Below are 21,494 nucleotides of genomic sequence, written 5' to 3' on the forward strand. Positions count from 1 at the left end.
GGTGTGCGACACTTGGCACGGTTTTGTCTTTTTTGCGGGCAACTCTCCCTAAAAAAAGCTCAACAACTCTGGGCAACGTTCCCAAAATTTGCAAGGTGTGTATGGGGTGTGTGTGACAAAAAGTTTTTCGCAACGGGTACCACCTCTACTTGCTACGCCTCTGCTCCCAGGTGCTTCTAATTTAAATATTTGAAAATGGCTATCCTACCTCCTCTCAGTCTCCTCTTTTCCAGGCTAAACATGCCCAACTCCCTCAGCCGTCCCTCATAAAGCTTGGTTCCAAGACCCTTGATCATCATTCCAGCTTGACAATACGCTTCTTAAATTGTGGTGCCCATGACACAGTATACCAGGTGTGGTCTGATGAAGGCAGAATAGAGTGATACTATTACTTTCCTTGATGCTATATTTCTGTTGATGCAGCCTAGAAGAGCACTAGCGTTTTTTTGCTGCTGCACCACACTGTTGACTTGTTAAACTTGTGGTCCACTAAGACCCCTAGATCCTTTTCACATGTACTTCTGTCAAACCAGGTGTGTCCCCCGCATCCTATATTTGGCCAGCTGTTTCTTCCTGCCTAAGGACTTTCCCCACAACACACCCTCTCCCCAGGCCATGCTTCTCACTGACCCCGCTTCGCTGCCTTCTTTTTGCCTGGCTGACATGTGTCCTCAAACTCTGATCATGCCTCTTGTTCGCCTGGAAGATAATGAGTGTGCATGTAGAAACTAGCCTGCTGCACAAAGGTAAAACTTACAGTCATTGCCCCTCACCAACTTTTGCCGTGGACCCCACCAACCACTGGAAGGTGGCCCCCAGAAGGTATTCCATGAGGGAATGCGGCCCTCTGGCTGAAAAAGTTTCCCTACATTTGTAGGCATTCCATACTGGCATCCAATGATGTGTGGGCAAGTTTAAGCAGAAAGTTGGAGAAGCTGAGCCACTGCAAACAGGAACTGGGCAGGAAAAGCATGCAGTTTCTCACGCATTATGGATTTTTGAGGGCTTTTGTGGGTGATGTAGTGGTGAGCACACTGACGCCCGTGGGCATCACATTGGTGACCCCAATAGATAAAGGGTTTGGAATTCCTGGCCCTGTGGCTCTAGTTTATGCTGGGAGCTCACCTAGCATTATTTATGCCATCATGGCGGTACACGGCACCAGCTGTGGAGCTGCGCAATTCCCCTCTTCTGTAATTGCTTTGTTTTTGCAGGTCTTTTGGTTGAGGTGTCAGTAAACAAGCTCTGTCTGGTATTTGGTATTTTGGGAGGGAGAGATGGCTTTCCACTACCTCATCATTCACGACCACAATTACTGGCTTGCCCTTCCGCAGCTAAAGACTCCCACACAGTGAAACATCAAATAGCAAGAACGATGGTCCAGCTTCTGGAAAACGAAGGGTTTCCTATGACATTTTCACTCGATTTTCGGCAGACCTTTGGGCGGTTTTAAGAAAGAAAGGAGCAACAGAAAGCAGGCTGGCCTTAGCTGCCTTAATGAGCCCTGCAAAATCCTCTACTGGAGAAGGGCAGACAGGGGGCACATCTTAAATCTTTAATCGCACTGGAGGAGGGAGGAGTTATCAGCCTCAAAGGAAGTCAATAAATGCATTAAACCTTTTCTCGAGCCACAGAATGGAGGAGAAAGGAATATTCTGCTCCTTACGAGTGATTTCCCAAGACCCGTCCAGCTTGGAAAGCGACATTCCGTGTTCAAAATAGGCGACCCCCAACTTACAAGGGGGTTACGTTCCAGGCACAGTGCACAAAGCCAAAATTGCATATAGTCAAAACACACTTGGTGCAATGGCAGGTGGGATTGCCAAAGATTTGATTTTGATTTTTTTCTAAAAGCATCTTGATGATTGCTGATAGAACAGGGACTATCAAAAGTACACTGTTAATAAGAAAAGATGAGTCATAATTATATCATCAGCTTTTACCACTCAACCACTCTTAAAAACCTTTGCATCAGAGTTCTTCATTATAGCTAATGATCCCACAATTATCATTGTTATTATCTTAATATCACACCGTATGTTAAGATTACAGGGTAAAAATACAAAATACATAACATAACAACAACAACAAAATAAATAACACCCCTTTTTTCTATGTGTTAAGTGATATGTACCTAGAATTCTCTGATCACTGTGTTTCTTGAAGATAGTATTTTATTCGCATAGTTGACCATTCCTTCAGGGCAGTATTTTCTTCTTCTAATGTAATCTGATGTGGTTACTAGCGCTGCTGCTGCCCATTCAAATGGACACAAATTTCCCTCTTGCTCAGTCCTGGATACTTGAGAAGCTCTTGAAACTGCAGTGCTTAATTTCAGAATTTTTGGAAGGGTTATTGATCCCACTTCTGTTCTTCGTACAAGTTGTTCTCATTTTCACAAGAACCAAATGCAAATTTGACCATTACAGTTTTGTCGGGGAAGAATAATACGAAGGCTCTGGGGATTCCTACAGCTCAGGAAAGGTCTGGACGAGAGTGTTTTAATGGCAATTTCCTCTAGAAAATGAGTATGTCCTCAAATCTCTTCTTTATGCAAGAATGTCACTCATTAAAATAGGCATGAGGCTTTCCAGGTCTCCTACTTCACATAAAACAGTATTTCAAGGACTGTAGAAGACAATCCTTTATTTAAAGGGGTGTCCAATCCAAGTCTGATTCAAGGATCAAGGGTCCTAAGAAGGGAGAGAGCAGGGGGGCTTGAAGTTGCTACCAGCAGTTAGTACACAGACAAGAGACTGATCGGGCACAGGGGCTACCAATTCCCAGTGTGCTGTAGTGGTTAGAGTGCTGGACCAGGGTTCAAATCCCTATTCGGCCATGAAGCTCACTGGGCGACCATTGACCATACTGCCTCTCAACCTATCTCACAGGGTTGTTGTGGGAATAGAATGGGGAGAAGTTACGTACATCACATTGAGCTCCTTGGAGGAAAGCCAGGACATAAATGTAATTAATAAATAAGTAAATAAATAAGTAAATAATATGGCAAAATGTGCTGTATTTCTATCTTAATGACAATAAATATTTCTAAATTTGCAAAGGCATAAATTAACAGATTAATAATGCCATGTAAATCTGTGCATAAGTGGCTGACCTAGCAGAATGAGTGTATCACATGCATACAGAATAGTGATCTGTTCTCTTTTCTTAATAATAGCAACAACAACAACAATAATTGCAAGTTGCTTTACAGTGTTTCTAACATTGTGTTTTAATTGCTGCAACTCCCACTGGGACCTTAGGTTGAAGGGCAGGTAACTAACAACAACAACAACAACAACAATAATAATACTGAGAATGTACATTTTCATTGCCTTGGACTCAAAAGTAACATAAAGGAAAAAGACAGTCTTATCATAAACACAAACAAAATTGAGGAGAGCTTACATTTGCATCTCTCCTTGTTAAATTCATCAGTAAAGAAAGGCTTATTGAAACATGCTTTATTTAAATAAAAAAAATCCTTCAGTAGCACCTTAAAGACCAACTAAGTTTTTATTTTGGTATGAGCTTTCGTGTGCATGCACACTTCTTCAGATACACACAGGTTAATAAAAACTTAGTTGGTCTTTAAGGTGCTACTGAAGGAATTTTTTTATTTTGTTTCGACTCAGACCAACACGGCTACCTACCTGTAACTATGCTTTATTTATTCAGCAATGTTTTGCACCTTCTTATTTCAGTCTTATAGTTTGTGCTGTTATTTTTATTCCCCCCCCGCAATGTTTTCTCTTGCAATTTAATATGACCTGAAAATAGTAACATGATTTTCAAATGGCAAATAATATTACTATTCTCAAGTTTTAACAGTTAAGCCTCTTCCCGGCTCACAGGGAGGAGGGGTTGTGGGCTGAACGCGGACTTCACGCAGGGGGGGAATGGCTAGCATTCCCCCCAGCCCATTGGTCAGCCACCCGCCGCGGTGCGTCCAATCGGGGCGCACCTGGAGGGCGGAGCTCGCCTATATAGGTGAGCCACGGCGGGAGCTCGTCCTCTTCCAGTTCGGACCCACCTTACCTTTTCGTCTCCGCTCGTCGCATCGTCGATCGCTGCAGACTTCGCTGCAGTCCTTCTCGCTACTAGCTGAAATCACACAACGGTGTTTTTAAACGCCACCTTCCTTTCTTTTAGCATCGGGCTTCTTGCGCTACTACGACCCGCGTCGCTCGGACCCTGCTACCGCGTAGCTCCTGCTACCGGCTAGCTCCTCGCGCTGCGGCGACCCGCGCCCCGCGCTGCGCCGACCTTGCTACCTACCGCCGCTCTCGGCTGTGCCATTCCTCGTGGGACCCGCATCTTACTACTTCGCCCCCCTTGACCCAGGAGATTCCACGGTGGGGGTCGGCTACAGCCCCGCTGCGGGAACCGTCCGCGCGCAGGGCCGGCACGCCTGGGACCGGGTTCCTGGGGTACCTCGCCTCCGGTCGGGGGATCGGGTCACAGAATTTCCTGCCTCGGATCGTGGCGCCGGGGGCGTTCATAGCGTCCTTTGCAGCGTTCGTCACCAAGGACCCGGGGCGCGGCTAGCACCTCTCCGCCGCAGTGTTTCCTCTCCGGAGCCTCGCGGACTCGGTAACGTGCTATTTTAAGTTCTTTTTAAGTGTTAGCGGGCTTGCAGGCTACTCGGTTATCAGCGGTCTTTTGCCCGCGGTTTGCCTACTACGGCTGCTCCGCTGTGGCCAGATCGCACGTGGGGTTCGTTGGGCAGTGTTTGTTTTCTTGGGGTTGCCATAGCGACGCGCATCGCAAGTCTGCGCCACTGCGGCTGCGCTAGGGCCGATCGCCATACTGAGGGCGGCCACGTGAGTCTGTCCCGCGGCCATCTTGAGGGTGGCCACGTGCGCGTCCAGCGGCCATTTTGAGTGTGTCCCGCGCCCTTCCCGGGCCGCCATTTTGTGTGGGGCCAAGTGCTTTGTTCGGCGGCCATTTTGAGGAGGTCTAGAATTTTAATCCCGGCATACGCTCCTCCTTCTTGGGCCTGTACTTTGCCGCTTGCAAGCCACTTTCAGCGAGCCCCACGCTACCGCTCCCCCCCATTAGCCTGTACTTTGCCGCTTGCAAGCCACTTTTAGCGAGCCCCACGCTACCGCTCCCCCCATTAGCCTGTACTTTGCCGCTTGCAAGCCACTTTTAGCGAGCCCCACGCAACCGCTCCTCCCCATTAGCCTAGAAGGGATATCAACAGGGGTAGCTGCGGTACCGGGCTGGGCGGGGGGCTTCTGGAGCTCATTTTGCCCTTGCGGTGATTGGCCTCACTCCCGAAGGAGAACCAATTTAATTTGGTCAATTTAGACCCTCAGCTAGGGTCATAATTATTTTCGCTCCAGATCTAATCGGTCTGTTACAGTGCTAGGAAAGGCCCTTTATAGGTTGCCTTAGTGGCCTCATTAGTCCATCAGAGGAACTCTTTAGCCTAGCACTGCTGTTTCTCCTGACCATCAGGGCTTCAAGCCAGTTTTGTTTTGTTTGTTTTTTCTTCCTTTCTAAGTTAGTCAGCAGGACGTTTTATTTTGCATAGCAGTTAGCAAACTCTGACTGATTCATAGATAGATACATTAACGCAGGTATATTTGCTGGTAGGTTTTTCTATCAAACTGCTTGATTGCTTAGTTCTTGTTACTAAGGGCTCGATCTTTAGCCAATCTGCTGGCACTAGCAACTCGGTTCGATAAATAGATAGTTGCATTAACGCAGTTGTACTTGCTGGTTGGCCTTTGCTATCGAATTGCTAGATTGTTAATTCTTGATACTAAGGGTCCTGCCTTTTAGCCAATTGGCTGGCCCTAGCAACTTAGGCTCTCGGGTTGCTTTGCTACTCCCCCACCGGTTAGGCAGCCAGTTTGTACCATCATTCTACGAGTGCCTTAGTGGTCCTTGTCGATCAGAAGCCTTGGGACGCTGATTCTACTGTCTCCAGTTCATTCATCGGTGGGGGTATCTCGGTTCCTTCCCTTAAGTCATACGTTACTATACTTTGTAATTCACTATAACTAGGTGTTATGGCCCCTAAGCGTAAGCAGGCTGATTCCGCAGCCGCACCCGCAAGGAAGCGCACCGCAACGGCTGTTGCTGCTGCCAGTGCACCTACATTCACTACTATCTCCGTTTCCCCAGAGGCAATAGCTAATCTTTTCTCAGGCATCCAGAATTTTTTCCAACAGGTATCGAGACCAGGGGTTCCTATACAGGAGCCTCCCGCTGAGGGGTCTCAGAATGTGGTCCCTGACACCCCAAGGGAGGACGATGCCCGCCCAGGGACTTCTGCTTCCTCAAGCACGGCTGAAGCCCGCCGCATTGGAACCAGATCCCAATCAGTTTCTGCTGCGGCCACTACATCCTCTGATCCAGTGGGCATCGGGACATCTACGCCGAGTGGTAATAATTCGGCTTCCCAGTTATCCTTAGGCACCCCCACTTGTTTGCGTAACCTTTCCCAAAGTTCTCAGTCTAGGTCAAGGAGTTTGTCTTCAAACACCACTTCCGATGGCGAGAACCAGGATCCTGAGCCACTCACGAATTCCAAGAAGAATACTGGGAAGCACGACAAATCGGAGAAGGAAGCGCCGCAGAAAACCAGCAAAAAGAAGACCAAGAAGACCAAGCATACAGACCCGCACGATGACTCAGGTACTTCTTCTTCTAGTTCGGACGATGAGGACCCCACCTTAGAGGGTTACTGGGGCGAGGGTGAGGATCTTGTGGGCCTGCCAGTTTGGGCGCACGAGCGGCGTGCCAACTCGCACCGTAAGACTTTCAATGGCACGCTGGAGTGGAAGGATGGGGCGTTAGTACCGGAGATAAAGAAGTCCACATTCGAGTCGTCAGATTTTATTTTGGGAAATCACCTGTCCAACAAAAAGCGGAACAGGATCCTTAATGGGGATTATGTGGACATATTTACTCTCCTTCCCCCAGCTAAGTTGAAGGGAAAAGGGGAAAAGAAAAATAACTACGGCAAACGAAAATACAGGGAGCCTAGGGCCGAGCGGACCTTCGAAAACTGGTTGGACGGTTTTCAAGTCTATATGGGCACCATTGTGGCCTGCTATCCCAAGAGGGCAATGCACCTCCTGGCCTACATGGCCCATGTTAGAAAAGCTTATGCCCTAGCAGGTGAGGGTCCTGCATTGCTGTACGACGAGGATTTTCGTAGAAATGCCTCCTTGTTGTCCAGCACTAGGTGGGATTTGAGGGACCAGAATTTCTGGGGCGAGCATGTGGGCCCTTACATCGAAAAGAAACAGCCAGAGTCATTTCGATCAGCAAAGACGGAGTTTAAAAAGTCTACCCGACGCCTTGTGTGTTGGGAATATAACAAAGGCACCTGCAGCAGGGCTTATTGCAAATATAGTCACGAATGCGAAAAATGCCAGGGTTCACATCCTGCCACGGCCTGCTTCAAGGGCAGGCAGTCCTTTCGGGGAAGGCGTGGTAACTTTCAGCACGGGACAAGGGGCGGATCATCAGCCGGCCAGGGCGCACCAGGTAACCGCTACTAATTTGTCTTTGGCTTTGGCTTACTCCCCGATTAAACTGGGCCCCTTAAGATCTATGCTACAACTTTATCCTAATTGCACGGCGTCCAATTATCTATGGGAAGGTTTTTCCTCAGGTTTCAGAATCCCTGTTACTACTCCCCCCCTGTCAGGCGAACCGCCTAATCAAAAATCGGTTAGGGAAATGCCTGAGGTTGCTAGAAAAAAGATTTCTAAGGAGATTTCCGCAGGAAGGGTCGCCGGCCCATTCAGCACACCCCCTTTGTCAAATCTGCACATCTCACCGTTGGGCGTCGTCCCTAAAAAGAGCCCTGGAGAATTTAGACTTATCCACAATCTTTCTCATCCTAAAGGTTTTTCAGTCAATGACGGCATTCCCCAGGAGCTGTGCTCCGTCAAGTACGCCTCTTTTGACCAGGCTATTAAACTTATTAGAAGGTTTGGCAAGGGTGCCCTTTTGGCAAAATGTGACATAGAATCGGCCTTCCGCCTTCTCCCGGTACATCCTCAGGATTACAGGTGGCTGGGTTTTAAATTTGAAGGGGCGTACTTTGTGGACAAGGCCATGCCCATGGGTTGTTCCGTGGCGTGTTCCGCGTTCGAGGCCTTTAGCACCTTCCTGGATTGGGCCCTACGCTTCAAAACAGGTTTGGAGGGTGTCACACATTACCTGGATGACTTTCTTTTCTGTGGGAGAGCTGATAACCAAGATTGTGCTTACCTTCTAGAAGCCTTTGCCTCTTTAACGGCCCATTTGGGAGTACCTTTGGCAGTGGAAAAGACGGAGGGACCTGTGTCTACTATAACATACCTGGGATTGAACTGGACACAGTCGCGCAGACTTCACGGTTACCAAAAGAAAAGTTAACAGCCCTAAAGCAGACTATCTCCGAGTTGCTACCCCTTAAAAAAGTGACCCTTAAACAGATCCAGTCTCTTCTGGGCCATCTTAACTTTGCTTGCCGGGTGGTATCCCCCGGGCGCCCCTTCTGTGCTAGATTGGCCAGATTATCTGCAGGCCTCAAAAAACCTCACCACAGGGTGCGCCTTAATAAGGGGGTCAAGTCAGACATGGAAGTATGGTTGGAATTCCTTGAGAATTTTAACGGGGTGTCTCTTTGGCAGGACAATTTGAAACTCCAGGTGGATTTCCAGGTTCAATCGGACGCGGCCGGCTCCCTTGGGTTTGGGGTTTATTTTCGGGGTCGTTGGTGTGCTCAACGGTGGCCACCCGATTGGCAGAATAAGCCTATTACCCGCGATCTAACCTTCTTAGAATTCTTTCCAATAGTCGTAGCCGTGCACTTATGGGCAGAGGAGTTCAGGAATCACCGTGTATGCTTTTGGACTGATAACCAGGCTCTCGTGGGCGTACTTTCCAGGCAATCCTCCCGCTCTCCCAGGGTCACTACCTTACTGCGTGCCTTTGTCCTTCTATGTCTGAAATTGAACATTTATTTTTCATCCAAATTTGTACCAGGTGTTAATAACGATATCGCGGACGCTTTGTCTCGTTTCCAGATGGACCGTTTCCGCTCTCTAGCGCCAGAGGCTCAGGAGTTGCCGGAGACTTTCCCGGAACACCTTTGGAATCTTGGGAACGAGATGTCTTAGAGGGAGTATTGGCGTCGGTTGCCCCCTCCACTCTTAACACCTACAAAAAAGCTTGGTCTGACTTTAGGAGTTATAGAAATAAAACATTGGGGTCGGCGATTAATCATCCTCCCAATAAGCACGAAGTTCTGATGTATCTAACAAACCTTAGGCGTTTGGGCAGGGCAGCAAGGACCCTTCAAATTCAAACTGCCGCCCTTTCCTTCTTTAGCAAGCTCTGCTATTCTATTGACCCTTGCTCAGATTTCTTAGTACGAAAGGCCCTAGAGGGTTGGCGCAGGCTTCAGCCTCCGCGTAGGGATTATCGCAAGCCAATAACCTTCGATATTTTGATGCAAATCCACAAAATTCTCAGGGGTCTTTGTTGGTCCAAGTATGAGGCTAGACTATTCTCCGCAGCCTTTTCAATAGCCTTCTTCGGCGCCCTCAGGGTTGGCGAAGTAGTTTGTGAATGCCCTTCTGGCAAGTCTAGTAGGGGCATTCTGTTAACCGACGTGTCACTGTCCAGCAATGAATTGGTAGTCTCCATTCGCCAATCCAAGACTGACCAGCAGGGGAAGGGTGCCCTAATGCGGTTACCCGCTACGGGGCAGAGTGGTCCATGCCCAGTGAAGGATACCAGGCGCTTCCTCCATCTAAGGCCCCCCTCGCCTGGCCCCCTATTAATTCACGCAGATGGTTCCCCCTTAACGCGCCACCAGTTCACGCGCGTCATGCGCAAGGCAATTTCGATTTGTGGCCTACCTCCCTCGGAATTTGCTGCCCATTCCTTTCGAATAGGTGCAGCTACTACTGCAGTGCACATGGGGTTGTCAGCTGAAAGAATTAAGGATATGGGCCGGTGGAAGTCCAAAGCATACAAGGGATACCTACGCCCCCCGAAGTAATATCCCCCCCCTGCCTCACGTGGCGGTCGTGCTTAGTGTTTTTCTTCTGCTTTGCTTTCAGGAATGCTAATTAAGATTTGGATGGTGGGTCATAGCATCATGCACTGGGCCCGCGCACGCGCTTGCGACCGGAACTTGGGTCCTAATCTCGGGCTGCCACGCCGTGTCAGAATTACTTGGATTACTAGACGGGGCATGCGCTGGTCCGAATTCCTGCCAGCTGTGAAGGCCAAGATTGCCTTGTATGGTCCCCCTGACGTCTTGGTGGTGCAACTTGGTGAGAACGATCTGGCGTATCGCAAAGGCCAAGATTTAAAATGGAATATATTTCGGGACATTGACGAACTGCTGGTGGCTTGCCCGTCCTTGACCATCTTTTGGTCTTCGCTGCTCGAGAGGCGCATTTGGCGCGATTGCGTTTCACCGGCCGCAGTGAACAAAGCTAGAAAGTTTTTGGATTTGGCAGTGGCCAAAAAGGTCCTGGCCTTGAATGGACTTGTGATATCACACCCCGCTATAACCTTCAGAGAAGAACGCTTTTACCGCAATGATGGTGTGCATCTTTCGGATGATGGCAATGACGTCTGGCTGGCTGATGTCCTGGTGGCTCTTAGGTATTGGTTGCGGAGGTAGAGGTATTGGCGGCGAGCCCTTTCGGGCCCGATTGGCGGTAGGCATTGGATTGGCTCTTGAAGGTACAGATGTGGTGGGGAGGTTGCTGCCATCACCTCCCCAAAATGCGGAGGGGTACTCCCTTAAGGAGTCCAAGGGGCGTTGCCAAGTCCGAAACCGTGGAAGGTGAGGGCCTGAGGGCACGTCCCCGAATGGTGGCCCCAGGATGGGTACCTAGTTGATGTGCATCGCAGGACCCATCCAATGGTGGTTAACCCTTCACAGACTGCCAGCAGAGCGGGCTGGAGTCAGATATAGTCGGTTAGATCCAATGCCTATGCCAATACCTCTCTTCTTCCGTAATCAATAAAGTTGTGGCCAATTCGACCCATTAACCTTGAGCTATGTGTCCTGTGTCTTTATTCCTTCCGGGGAGTTCGCGTGAATTGCCACACAAAGCCTCTTCCCGGCTCACAGGGAGGAGGGGTTGTGGGCTGAACGCGGACTTCACGCAGGGGGGGAATGGCTAGCATTCCCCCCAGCCCATTGGTCAGCCACCCGCCGCGGTGCGTCCAATCGGGGCGCACCTGGAGGGCGGAGCTCGCCTATATAGGTGAGCCGCGGCGGGAGCTCGTCCTCTTCCAGTTCGGACCCACCTTACCTTTTCGCCCACCCACCTCCCCCGTTCAGGCAGGGTTTTTTCCGGCTTTGACGTTGCCTCCGGACTTCGGTTGGTCGCCGTATTCGGGGCCTGGTAGGAATTTTCCCACCTGGCAAATTGGCTCTGGCCAGGTGGTTTTCGCCTACCTCGGGGTAATCGTCACAACTTGGTTTGGCGGTAGGCATTGGATTGGCTCTTGAAGGTACAGATGTGGTGGGGAGGTTGCTGCCATCACCTCCCCAAAATGCAGAGGGGTACTCCCTTAAGGAGTCCAAGGGGCGTTGCCAAGTCCGAAACCGTGGAAGGTGAGGGCCTGAGGGCACGTCCCCGAATGGTGGCCCCAGGATGGGTACCTAGTTGATGTGCATCGCAGGACCCATCCAATGGTGGTTAACCCTTCACAGACTGCCAGCAGAGCGGGCTGGAGTCAGATATAGTCGGTTAGATCCAATGCCTATGCCAATACCTCTCTTCTTCCGTAATCAATAAAGTTGTGGCCAATTCGACCCATTAACCTTGAGCTATGTGTCCTGTGTCTTTATTCCTTCCGGGGAGTTCGCGTGAATTGCCACACAACCTAAAACATTGTACGTGCTGTCTATGATTTTCAAAATTAAGCTAGAGGAAAACAAGTAAATCAGGCATGGCTAATAAAAGAGTGATACCTAAGGGTGTATGTGTATTCAGGTTACTCATGCACCCCTGAGTGCTTTGATCAAAAGTATTGGTGTTTTTTTTTTTATGGAAGTAAAGGCATAAAGCAATATTAAGTTCCCTAATTCTGAATCTGATCAATGCATCTGTCTCTGTTCTCCTGCGTGAACTACTCTCCAATAAATGTAATGTGATCTAACCAATTTGTCTTCAGAGTCAAACACCGTCTGATTTACGTAAAACAACAACAACAACAACAACAACAACCCACAAGTGTCCAGGGAATTGCCTAATGAACAAAGTATTGGAAACGCAGACTGGATGTGCATAGGGTTGTACTGTGCAATTCTAAGAAACAGAACCCTTCTGTCTCCTTGAATTAGATTAACTATATGAGGTGTAACCAATGTAGCCCCCTCCAGACACTAGTGGACTACAAATCCCATCATCCCTGGCCCCTGGCTATGACGGTAAAGGCTGTTGGGAGTTGGAGTCTAACAACAGCTAGAGTACCGTATATTATATCATGTTGAGGGCCTTTCTCTGTTCTCAGTGGACTTTCAGTTATCTAAATATATTGTTTTTAGGCTCTAAACCAGGCATCACCAAACTGCGGCCCTCCAGATGTTTTGGCCTACAACTCCCATGATCCCTAGCTAACAGGACCAGTGACCGGGGAAGATGGGAATTGTAGTCCAAAACATCTGGAGGGCCGAAGTTTGGGGATGCCTGCAGTCTAAACTAAAGAAACTGCAATCTTTGTGAAATATGTTTGGGTGTCTCTGTGATGTAACTCCTTGAAAAAATGTACTTTATGGAACAATACCATTTACCTTAATATCCGGGCTGCTAAACCTCATTCTTCAGCCTTCGATAGGTTTGCCTCTCCAGGGAAGTAGCAATGAAGGAAGGTTTCCTTCAAGTGGTCTTTGTTCAGTGCAGCCTACTTGAACAGATGGTTCTGCCTGTCTAGACCAGGGCGCTGAAGCTTAACCTGAATTGAAAGGTGTTTTCCTGCTCGTTGCTTCCAGGTTGAAAGTTCCCATTTCACTTTTTCAATAAGGAGAGATTGATTTTGCCCTTGAGTCTGTGTTTTCCTTATGAACTGGATTCCCTTGGTGCTAGCAATCTAAGACATTTGCTTGCATCTCACTTACCGCAAGCCAACAATCAGGCCGGGACCTGAGGCACAAACAGCATCTAACATCTTTACTTGTGTGTGTTAGCCAACTGAACAAAGTCTAGCTGGGGACTTTTTCTTGTCATTAAATTTGGCTTGAGCAAGATGTGCCACTGGAGGGCTTCATAACAAATGCCTCATGCATCATGGCAATCAAACCACATGTCAACGAGGAAATCCCCCAAATTGACATGTTGAGAGAGATGTCCAAGCTCTGTGGTATTAAGTAGTAATCCCCTTGATAGGCTGTTGATTTCGTCTGTGAGGCAGAAAACTCAAAACAGTGACTACTGGCGATAGGTTTTCCAATCCCACAAGGGCAGCGAAGGATTTTATAACGGCAACTGGCTAGGCTCCACTGACTGCCAGGAGTACAGCTCACTTCTGCTTCTTGCCCTCTATCTTGTTGGCTCCAAGAAAAAACAAAAAGCTCACAGAATATGAACCCCAGGAGGCAGGCTGTCTGACATCAAACTCCTCAACAGCCCCCAAGCAGCCATCTTAACGCAGTGCTTGCTCAGATTCCAAAGCAAGAGGCCTTATTCAGACTGCATACCAGATATTTTAGAAGATCTAGGATAGCTCTCCCCAACATGGAGCCCTTCAGATGTTTTGGACTCCACCAGCTGTGCTGTTTGAGGAGGTGCAGCCCAAAACATCTGCAGACCACCAGTTTGGGGAATCGAACACATTTCCTCCATCAAATGAGTACAATGAAGATTCATAACAAGGAAGAAGGAACTTGTGAACACCAGATGTTGGTGGACCGCAATGGCCATCAGCCACAGCCACCATGGCCAGTGGTCTGGGATTATGGGAATTGTAGTCCAACAACATCTGGAGGGCCACATGTCTCCCCAGTCCTGATTGGTTGGCATCTGTCTGTCTCGGGAGACAATGCAAGAGTGCACCTTCAGGGGGGAAGTCAAACCAGTGGAACACCTGCCGTGGCTGTATATAAGGGAGAGACATGTTGAAGCAGATGAAGGCATTGCAGGTGTACCATGGCATTTCTTCGTTCTGCACTCCTCCCATCAGTCATTTCTCCTCTGGTCATACTGGACTGTGCTGTGCATGTTCTCATGGAAGGACACAACCATTTTCTGCACATCCTATCTTGTTGGGCAGTGTGAAGAGTCATTTTCAGCTGGCAAGGTCCAAGGCCTTCATCAGGTCTATGAAGGCAATGAACAAGGGGCATCTCTGCTCTCAGCATCTCTCCTGCAGCTGGCGCAGTGAGAAAACCACGTTGTCTGTTTGCCTCTAATATCTAATGCCGCATTGTTACTCAGAATATACCCTGCCGGTGAGTGACCATAATCTGTTGAGAACTACATGAACGAAGGCCTTCCCCACAGTACTCAGCAGGGAAATTCCAGTCAGGACGGTCACCATTTTTCTTGTAGAGGTTCACAAGGCTGGAGTCACCCATGTCTTTTGGCACGGATCCCGTTTCTCAACACTGCAAGAGAAGGCCATGGATGAGCATCAGGAGGGAGGAGTTGAGGCTGGCTTTCAGCCCTTCTATTGGGGTTCTGTCCTGTCCTGGGGCTTCAGCCCATGCCTGGGATTCGATGGCCTTCTTCTGCTCCTCAAGGGACGGAGGGACATCCAGCTCTTCCAAGACAGGCAGAGTCTGAACACTGTCAACAGTGACCATGTTTTCCCACAATTACAGATCTTGATGGTGCTCTGCTGCTCACTTCATCTGCTTGCTGTGGTCTGGGATGATCTCTCCAGGCAAGGTTTTCAGTGGTGCAGTTTTCCTGACTGCTGGTCCAAAGGCTGCCTTCGTGCCTTTGTACATTTTGTGTGTGTTGCCACTGTCAGCAGCGAGTGGAATGCTCTCTGCGGCTCTAATGTATCATAATATGATCACCAACAGTGCCATTTCAGGCAGTGCAGCTGCAGTTAAATCTAAAATAAAATCCCATCGTTTTAAATCTGCAACAAATGTTCTGTTTGCAGCTTCCATTTTTTTTAAAAAAAGGTAATTTACAGACCCCTTAAAGAAGAACCCTGCATGGGGCAATTTAAATCCACCAGGTACTGTATTTCCAACTCAACTGTAGCAAAATGAACATTGCCTTAATCATGGGTCTTACGGACTGCAGCCCAAAGGACAGAAAACTCAGACGTAGTTTTAGTTTATGGCATAAAAAATTACTTTTTGCTATACAAAACACATTTTTGTTTTGCCAAGCTGCCCTTTACAATTGGTAATTTGGGGTGGGAGATAATTTGAGGAATATAGAACCAGGACAAAGATGCTAAGAGAAAGTGGGAGGCTTCCCCCTACTGGCTAAAAACTGCCATTATGACCATTCAGAGATTCAGTTGGGCACCTGCAAGTGAAAAGTATAGACTAGTATTACTAGTACGCCACTTTCGTTTTTAGGGGCTTCCTGCACAAATGTCTATCTATAATGTGGTCATTCTGTATTTTAGAATTTCTGTTTTTTTGGAAGCCGCCCAGAGTGGCTGGGGGAACCCGGCCAGATGGGCGGGGTATAAATAATAAATTATTATTATTATTATTATCCCAACTATATTTCAACCTTTGCAAGACACTCCTGCGCTTGCAGGAGGGAACAACACTAAAACACTATTTAGGTCGTAGGCCTGAACTGGCCATTCCCAGCAAAACCACCTGCTCCACTCCAGCTTTCCATCTTTTAAAATCACCAAGAATCCACAACCTGGTCAGAGACGCACAATAATAAGGCTCACAGATCATGCTGCCTTCGAAAACAAGTTCTAGAATCACGGACGGATAAAATGTCAACGCCATGTCCACATCATACATATAAAGCACACGGCTTCCCCTGAAGATTCCTAGGAACCATAGTTTGGTAAGGATTCTGGAATTTGCAGCTCTGTGAGGGGTAATCTAACATTTGCCATGTTTCCTTCGGGGAAGCTATGACTGTTGAAGTGCTATAAATGTGCTTTAAATGTACGGTATAGTATGGGTGTGGCAAGTTCCTGCTGTAGAGGCAGTGAAGAAAATAGCCTTGAAAACAGACAATGTGATAACAGCAGTATATTCTTGAGAAAGAGAGTTAACCAGCAGATAACCGGCTGATCATCTAGAAAAGCCCTCTGAAAATCAAGCTCTTCTGCTGTCCCTCTTGGTTATTTATTTATTTTTTCATGCATTAGCAATGATCCCAAATTAGAGGAGTTAATTAAACATGATCTCAGTTTGGGGAGAGCCACTCTGGTGAGCAATGTGTAATCTAACACTCTCCTAATCAGGTACATAATTAGCAATTACACGCCAACAATAATTGCCGTTGCTCACACACACACACACACCCAATTCTCTTCCTTCTTCTTTTTCTTTTGAGGAAAGCACCACTTTGATCATGATGAGCTGCAGAAAATCCATGTCCTTTTTGATTGAAGTACCTGCCTGCAACGCATTCAGTCTTAGCGGGGTTCTGATTGGGGTGGGTACAATGACTGGAATCTTGCGCAGAAGCACTGCGCACAACAACATTTTGTTGCAGGGCAACACGTTTTAGCCATGAACTTAAGGACAGTGCATGTGGTCTCTCTCCCACACCCCTCATCACAACAATCTTGTAAGGTAGGGTAGGCTAACCAAAAATGACTGGCCCAAGGCTACCGAGCGAGTAATTTTAACCTAGCAGAGGCTTACTAGTTTAGAAGAGCAGATACAAGCTAGGAATTCCACTTCTGCTCATGAGGAGGCCTAGAGAAGACTCAATTTCTTCCTCAAACTCCACAATCTGCGACATGGGATGGTAATAATAATAATAGCAGCAATAACCTACTTTAGAGGGAGGGTATTGCAACCATGATAACTAAGATAAAACTTTGCAGAGATGTCGCAAGGATAAAAGTATCTCACAAATTATATCCCTATTATTATTACTTCCTATCTGTTTAAGAATCCTGTCATTTTAACAGGAAGTGCTATATAAATACAATCTTTTACTATTTTATTACTATTTAGGAGACCCCACCACCACCACCAATCACCACCCCTACAAGGTTTGCACATGTTTCAGAGGCTATCTTTTAGCCAGGTAGGCAGTGCCTGGCCTGCCATTTTATATATATTATGGATCCATTTTTAGGCATTCATTTTGTTCTATTTTTATATACTAGGTCATTTATGTTTTTGACCTTTGTGAGTCGTTTTGGAAAAGTTTTCATGGGGGGGACCAATAAACACAACAAACAAACAAACAATACAGTTTTAAAACTCTAGCTTTCTAAATGCACTTTCAGAGTTGAACCCTGCCATTTCAATGGAGTCCAGGGCTCAGATCAAGCCCTTAATTATATTTAAATGACTGACAATGGAAGTGAGCAGAGGTCTGCATCTTCATAGGGTCCTCCTATAGCTGCTTACTCAGAAGGAAAATCCCATTGTGCTCAATGGGGCTTTTTTCCTAGTGAAGGGGAAGAGGTGTAGTTCACTGGTAGAGAATCGGCTTTCTGTGCAAGAACTGCCAGGTGTAATCCTCAGCAACTTCAGGTAGCGCTGGAAGAGGCACCTGCCTGAAACCCTCGAGAGCCGCTGCCAGGGAGACCAATATAAGGCAGCTTCCGAAACTTGTTCAGTTTTTAAACCAGAAAATGACCTGTTTGGCCATGGTTAACTGGAACAGTAATGTCATCTCAATGGCCTTTTCATCCAGCTTCCCTAAGGCAGGCAGTATAAATCATCCTTAGATAATGACACTGTTTTGGAGTAAATGAAGGCTATAACCAGGAAAAATCATCCACGGTCTAAAAGAAGCAAGACTGAATGGATCAAATCTAGAGAACTGCTCATTTTTATATTAAAAAAACAAACAAAAGAAAACCCGGGAAATCAGTCATGGTATCCTTGTTTATCTCGGAATCCCTACAGTCATGGGTTCAAGCCCTCGTCCACAAGAGGTCCAGAGCGTGGCAGCACAAGAACGGGCCTTGTCTGAATTATATAAATTTAGGCACCAGACAAAAATGTTTCCCTATAACCAAGCCTTCGGCTGATTAACATCATATATCTCATTTACATGTGTTTGTGGAAGGGGTGAGGAGGGAGGTTCATTAGTGTGTGTGTGTGTGTGTGTGTGTGTGTGTGTGTTTGTCGTGACCTATGACTTTTCCTTAGGCTGTTCTATTTTTATCAGAGAAATGTTGCAGGGCATGGAGTTATATGTTTAGTATTTTATTATGTTTTTATATATGTTGGGAGCTGTCCAGAGTGGCTGGGGCAACCCAGTCAGATGGGTGGGGTATTATTATTATTATTATTATTATTATTGAATAAGATGTCCCTATTTCCATTGGAGAAGTGTTGGAATCCTAGTGCTGCACCAGATACCAACCAATGATTCTGAGGTCCTGGGGTGCAGCTGCCCCCACCCCACCCTCCCTGCCATGCACCTCTTCCATTTGCAACCACCCCTGAAGAGCATTAAAAAGAAAGACCTGTTTCCTGGAGCTGAGAGCCCCCTTGTTCCCCCGGCAGGAGAGTTTCATGGAGCTGGAGGCGCTGATAGAGCCGCCATGTTTGCTCGGCTGGCCAGCGTGCTGCGGGGTGGCAGGCAGTGGGTTCGTGAAGAGGATGCGGGCGATGAGGCCGTAGAGGACGGTGGCCAAGCCCAGCGGGATGATGTAGAAGATGGTGAAGTCCAAGAAGTAGATGGGCATGTAGAGGTTCCTGGAGACGCGGTAGCCGCACTTGACCTGCATGCCGTCTGCGAACGGGACTTGCGACGTGTCCACCAGGAAGAACCACATGAGGCAGTAGAGGGAGGTGAACAGCCACACACAGGCGATGATGCGCTTGGCCCGGGCCACGGTGCAGAGCAGCTGCGCCTTGATGGAGTGGCAAATGGCGATGTAGCGCTCCACCGTGAAGGCCGTGATGGAGCAGGCCGATATGTTGATGCCCAGATACTGCAGGTAGGTGATGCACAGGCAGCCGGCGTAGCCGTACACCCAGGAAGCCACCACCTCTGAGATGTTGGGCAGCCCTGCGGCCAGCAGCACAATCAGGTCGGCCACGGCCAAGCTCACCAGGTAGCAGTTGGTGGGGGTCACCATGTGCTTGGTGCGGAGGACCACCAGCACCACCATGACGTTGCCGGCGATGCCCACCCCGCAAATCAGCAGCACCAGCAAGATGGTCACCACTTGCACTTCCAGGGGCAGCTGGGGCATCTTGTCCAGAAGAGTCTGGTTGGTGCTGGCATTGCCCACCGGAGCCCCAAATAAGTCCCAAGACTGGTTCTCCATGGGTGGGTTGTTTTCCTTGATGCTGATGGTGACTGAGCCTGATTAGGGCTCCCAAGCCAAGAGGAACTTCAGCAGGTACCCTAAGTCGGAAATGGGGGTGGGAGAAAAGGGAAGGTTAGTTGGTTAGACCAGAGTCTAATAGTTAGGAGAGGGATATTCAACTGGGAGTTTGGGTTCAGGTTACAGCTCAGCTTGGAGCTCATTGGGCAGTCTTAGGCAAGCTATTACATCTCAGCCTCTCTCCCACACTTCTTAAATGGAAACAACAACAGTACAGGATGGTTGTAAAGATTACTGACTTGACAATTTCTTGCAAATCATCTTAAGACTTGGACAGGTGGCAGAGAAATACTCAGACTAGGCCCACTGACTTCAATTGAATAATGAGAGATCCTTTCCAGCTTGATTTCAGTGGATCTAGAATCACAGAATTGTAGCGTTGGAAGGGAACATGAGGATCATCTAGTTCAACCCCCTGCAATGCAGGAATCTTTTGCCCAATGTGGGGTTCGAACCCATAACCCTCAGATTAAGAGTCTTCTGTTCTACCAACTGGTAGACAACAGTAATACACCGCATATAACTAAATCAATAGCCACGATTTCAGTGATTCTATTCTGCAATGGTTCTACTCTGGGAGTGATTTAGTCAGATACAACAGCCATTATAATTAATATTAATTTATATTTGCAAGTTCTAAAACCCAACAAGAAGACAGAAAACTGATCTCTAGGGTTTAATCTGACCCTGGGAAGTGTGCCTCTGAGCATGCACAGACTGCACCTCAGCACAAAGTAATTACAGCTTACCACACCCACATCTAGAATAAGGGCACAGGGCTCCAATATCAGAATGTGTGATCGCCATGAACATTTCACACACACACACACACACACACACACACACACACACACACACACTCTCTCTCTCTCTCTCTCTCTGCTTTTGACAGTGGCGACAGCATCTTCTTACCGCCACAGACTAACACAACTTCTCTTGAAGATAGACAATGAAGCTTCCGTTACTCCATTGTAAACTAAAATAAGAAATGATTCTGTCTCCACCAGCAGCACTGTCCTGCTCTAAAATCAATGCTAGAAAGTGTGTTTATTATCACTTGCACATTCTCTGTGAATGATTTCTGTTAACAACTGTAATTGTCACTGTCTGTACCTTCTGCACTTCCTTGCCTTCTGATCTCACTTTCGCAACACCCCATCCAGCTTTGTATTTATGCACCTGAAATTCAGGACAACATTTAATGCATCTGATGTAAATGGACTCGAGTTCTCAAAAGCTTATGCTGCAATAAATTTGTTGGTCTTTATGGTGACACAAGACAATGTTGATTTTGCTGCAGTACTAACTCCACTTACTAGGGAATCCTAACCCCTCTTAGCCCCATTGTATTGAACAGGGTTTATTCCTGAGTAGACATGGTTAGGGCTGCAGCTTCATACTGCAGCTGTCTGTGAAAAGTGCTCCATCCTAGTTGAAGGCAGTCTTTCTGAATCTTTCCCTGTCCTGCACCCTTGAAGAATTTCTTTAGCTCTATCTGGAGTCAACAGAATCTCCCGGACCCTTTAAAAAGTGTGTCCAGAGTGCTGTAGGACCAGCAAATTTCTGGTGATGTTACGTTTCGTAAGGAAGAGCCAGCATCCATCAGAGGCTGACACATGTCGGCAAGGAACTTCCCTGCCTGTAGGACATCGGAAAGAGCCATTGGGCAGCGACAGAGCACAGGAGGGTCCGAAGTTCAGACCTCAGCATTTCCTCTGCAATGGCCAAAGGAGTCAGCAACAGAAAAGACCCTCTCCCTGAGACCCTTGAAGAGAGACTCTGCCAGTCAGAACAGATCGGTGGTCTTCAAAAGATGAGCCGGGACCCATTGCCAGATCTTTAGTCTGATCTATGGTGGGTCATTATTAATTACTTAATTAAATTTATATACCGCCTGTTGTCCATAGATCTCAGGGCAGTTCACAACATAAAATTACAATATTACACAAACACAAAATATGTAATTAAACAACAACAACAAACCAACAATTCCTCCTTATAACAGCAGTACCACTCCCACTTTGCAAATATACGGTTTATGCTTA

At 47.5% G+C, this 21,494-nt stretch overlaps 1 protein-coding gene across 1 annotated transcript in view; it reads right to left on the reverse strand.

The window, feature by feature from the left end:
* Positions 1-19,389, reverse strand: part of LOC118089337 (thyrotropin-releasing hormone receptor-like) — a 31,205-nt gene extending 11,816 nt beyond the window's left edge. Inside the window, exon 1 of the mRNA XM_035123916.2 lies at positions 18,580-19,389. Within this exon, the coding sequence (XP_034979807.2) occupies positions 18,580-19,389 (810 nt within the window). The remainder of the gene's footprint in view (positions 1-18,579) is intronic.
* Positions 19,390-21,494: the final 2,105 nt, after the last annotated feature.

Source organism: Zootoca vivipara, chromosome 7 (genome assembly GCF_963506605.1).
Source record: "Zootoca vivipara chromosome 7, rZooViv1.1, whole genome shotgun sequence".
NCBI classification, from domain to species: Eukaryota; Metazoa; Chordata; class Lepidosauria; order Squamata; family Lacertidae; genus Zootoca; species Zootoca vivipara.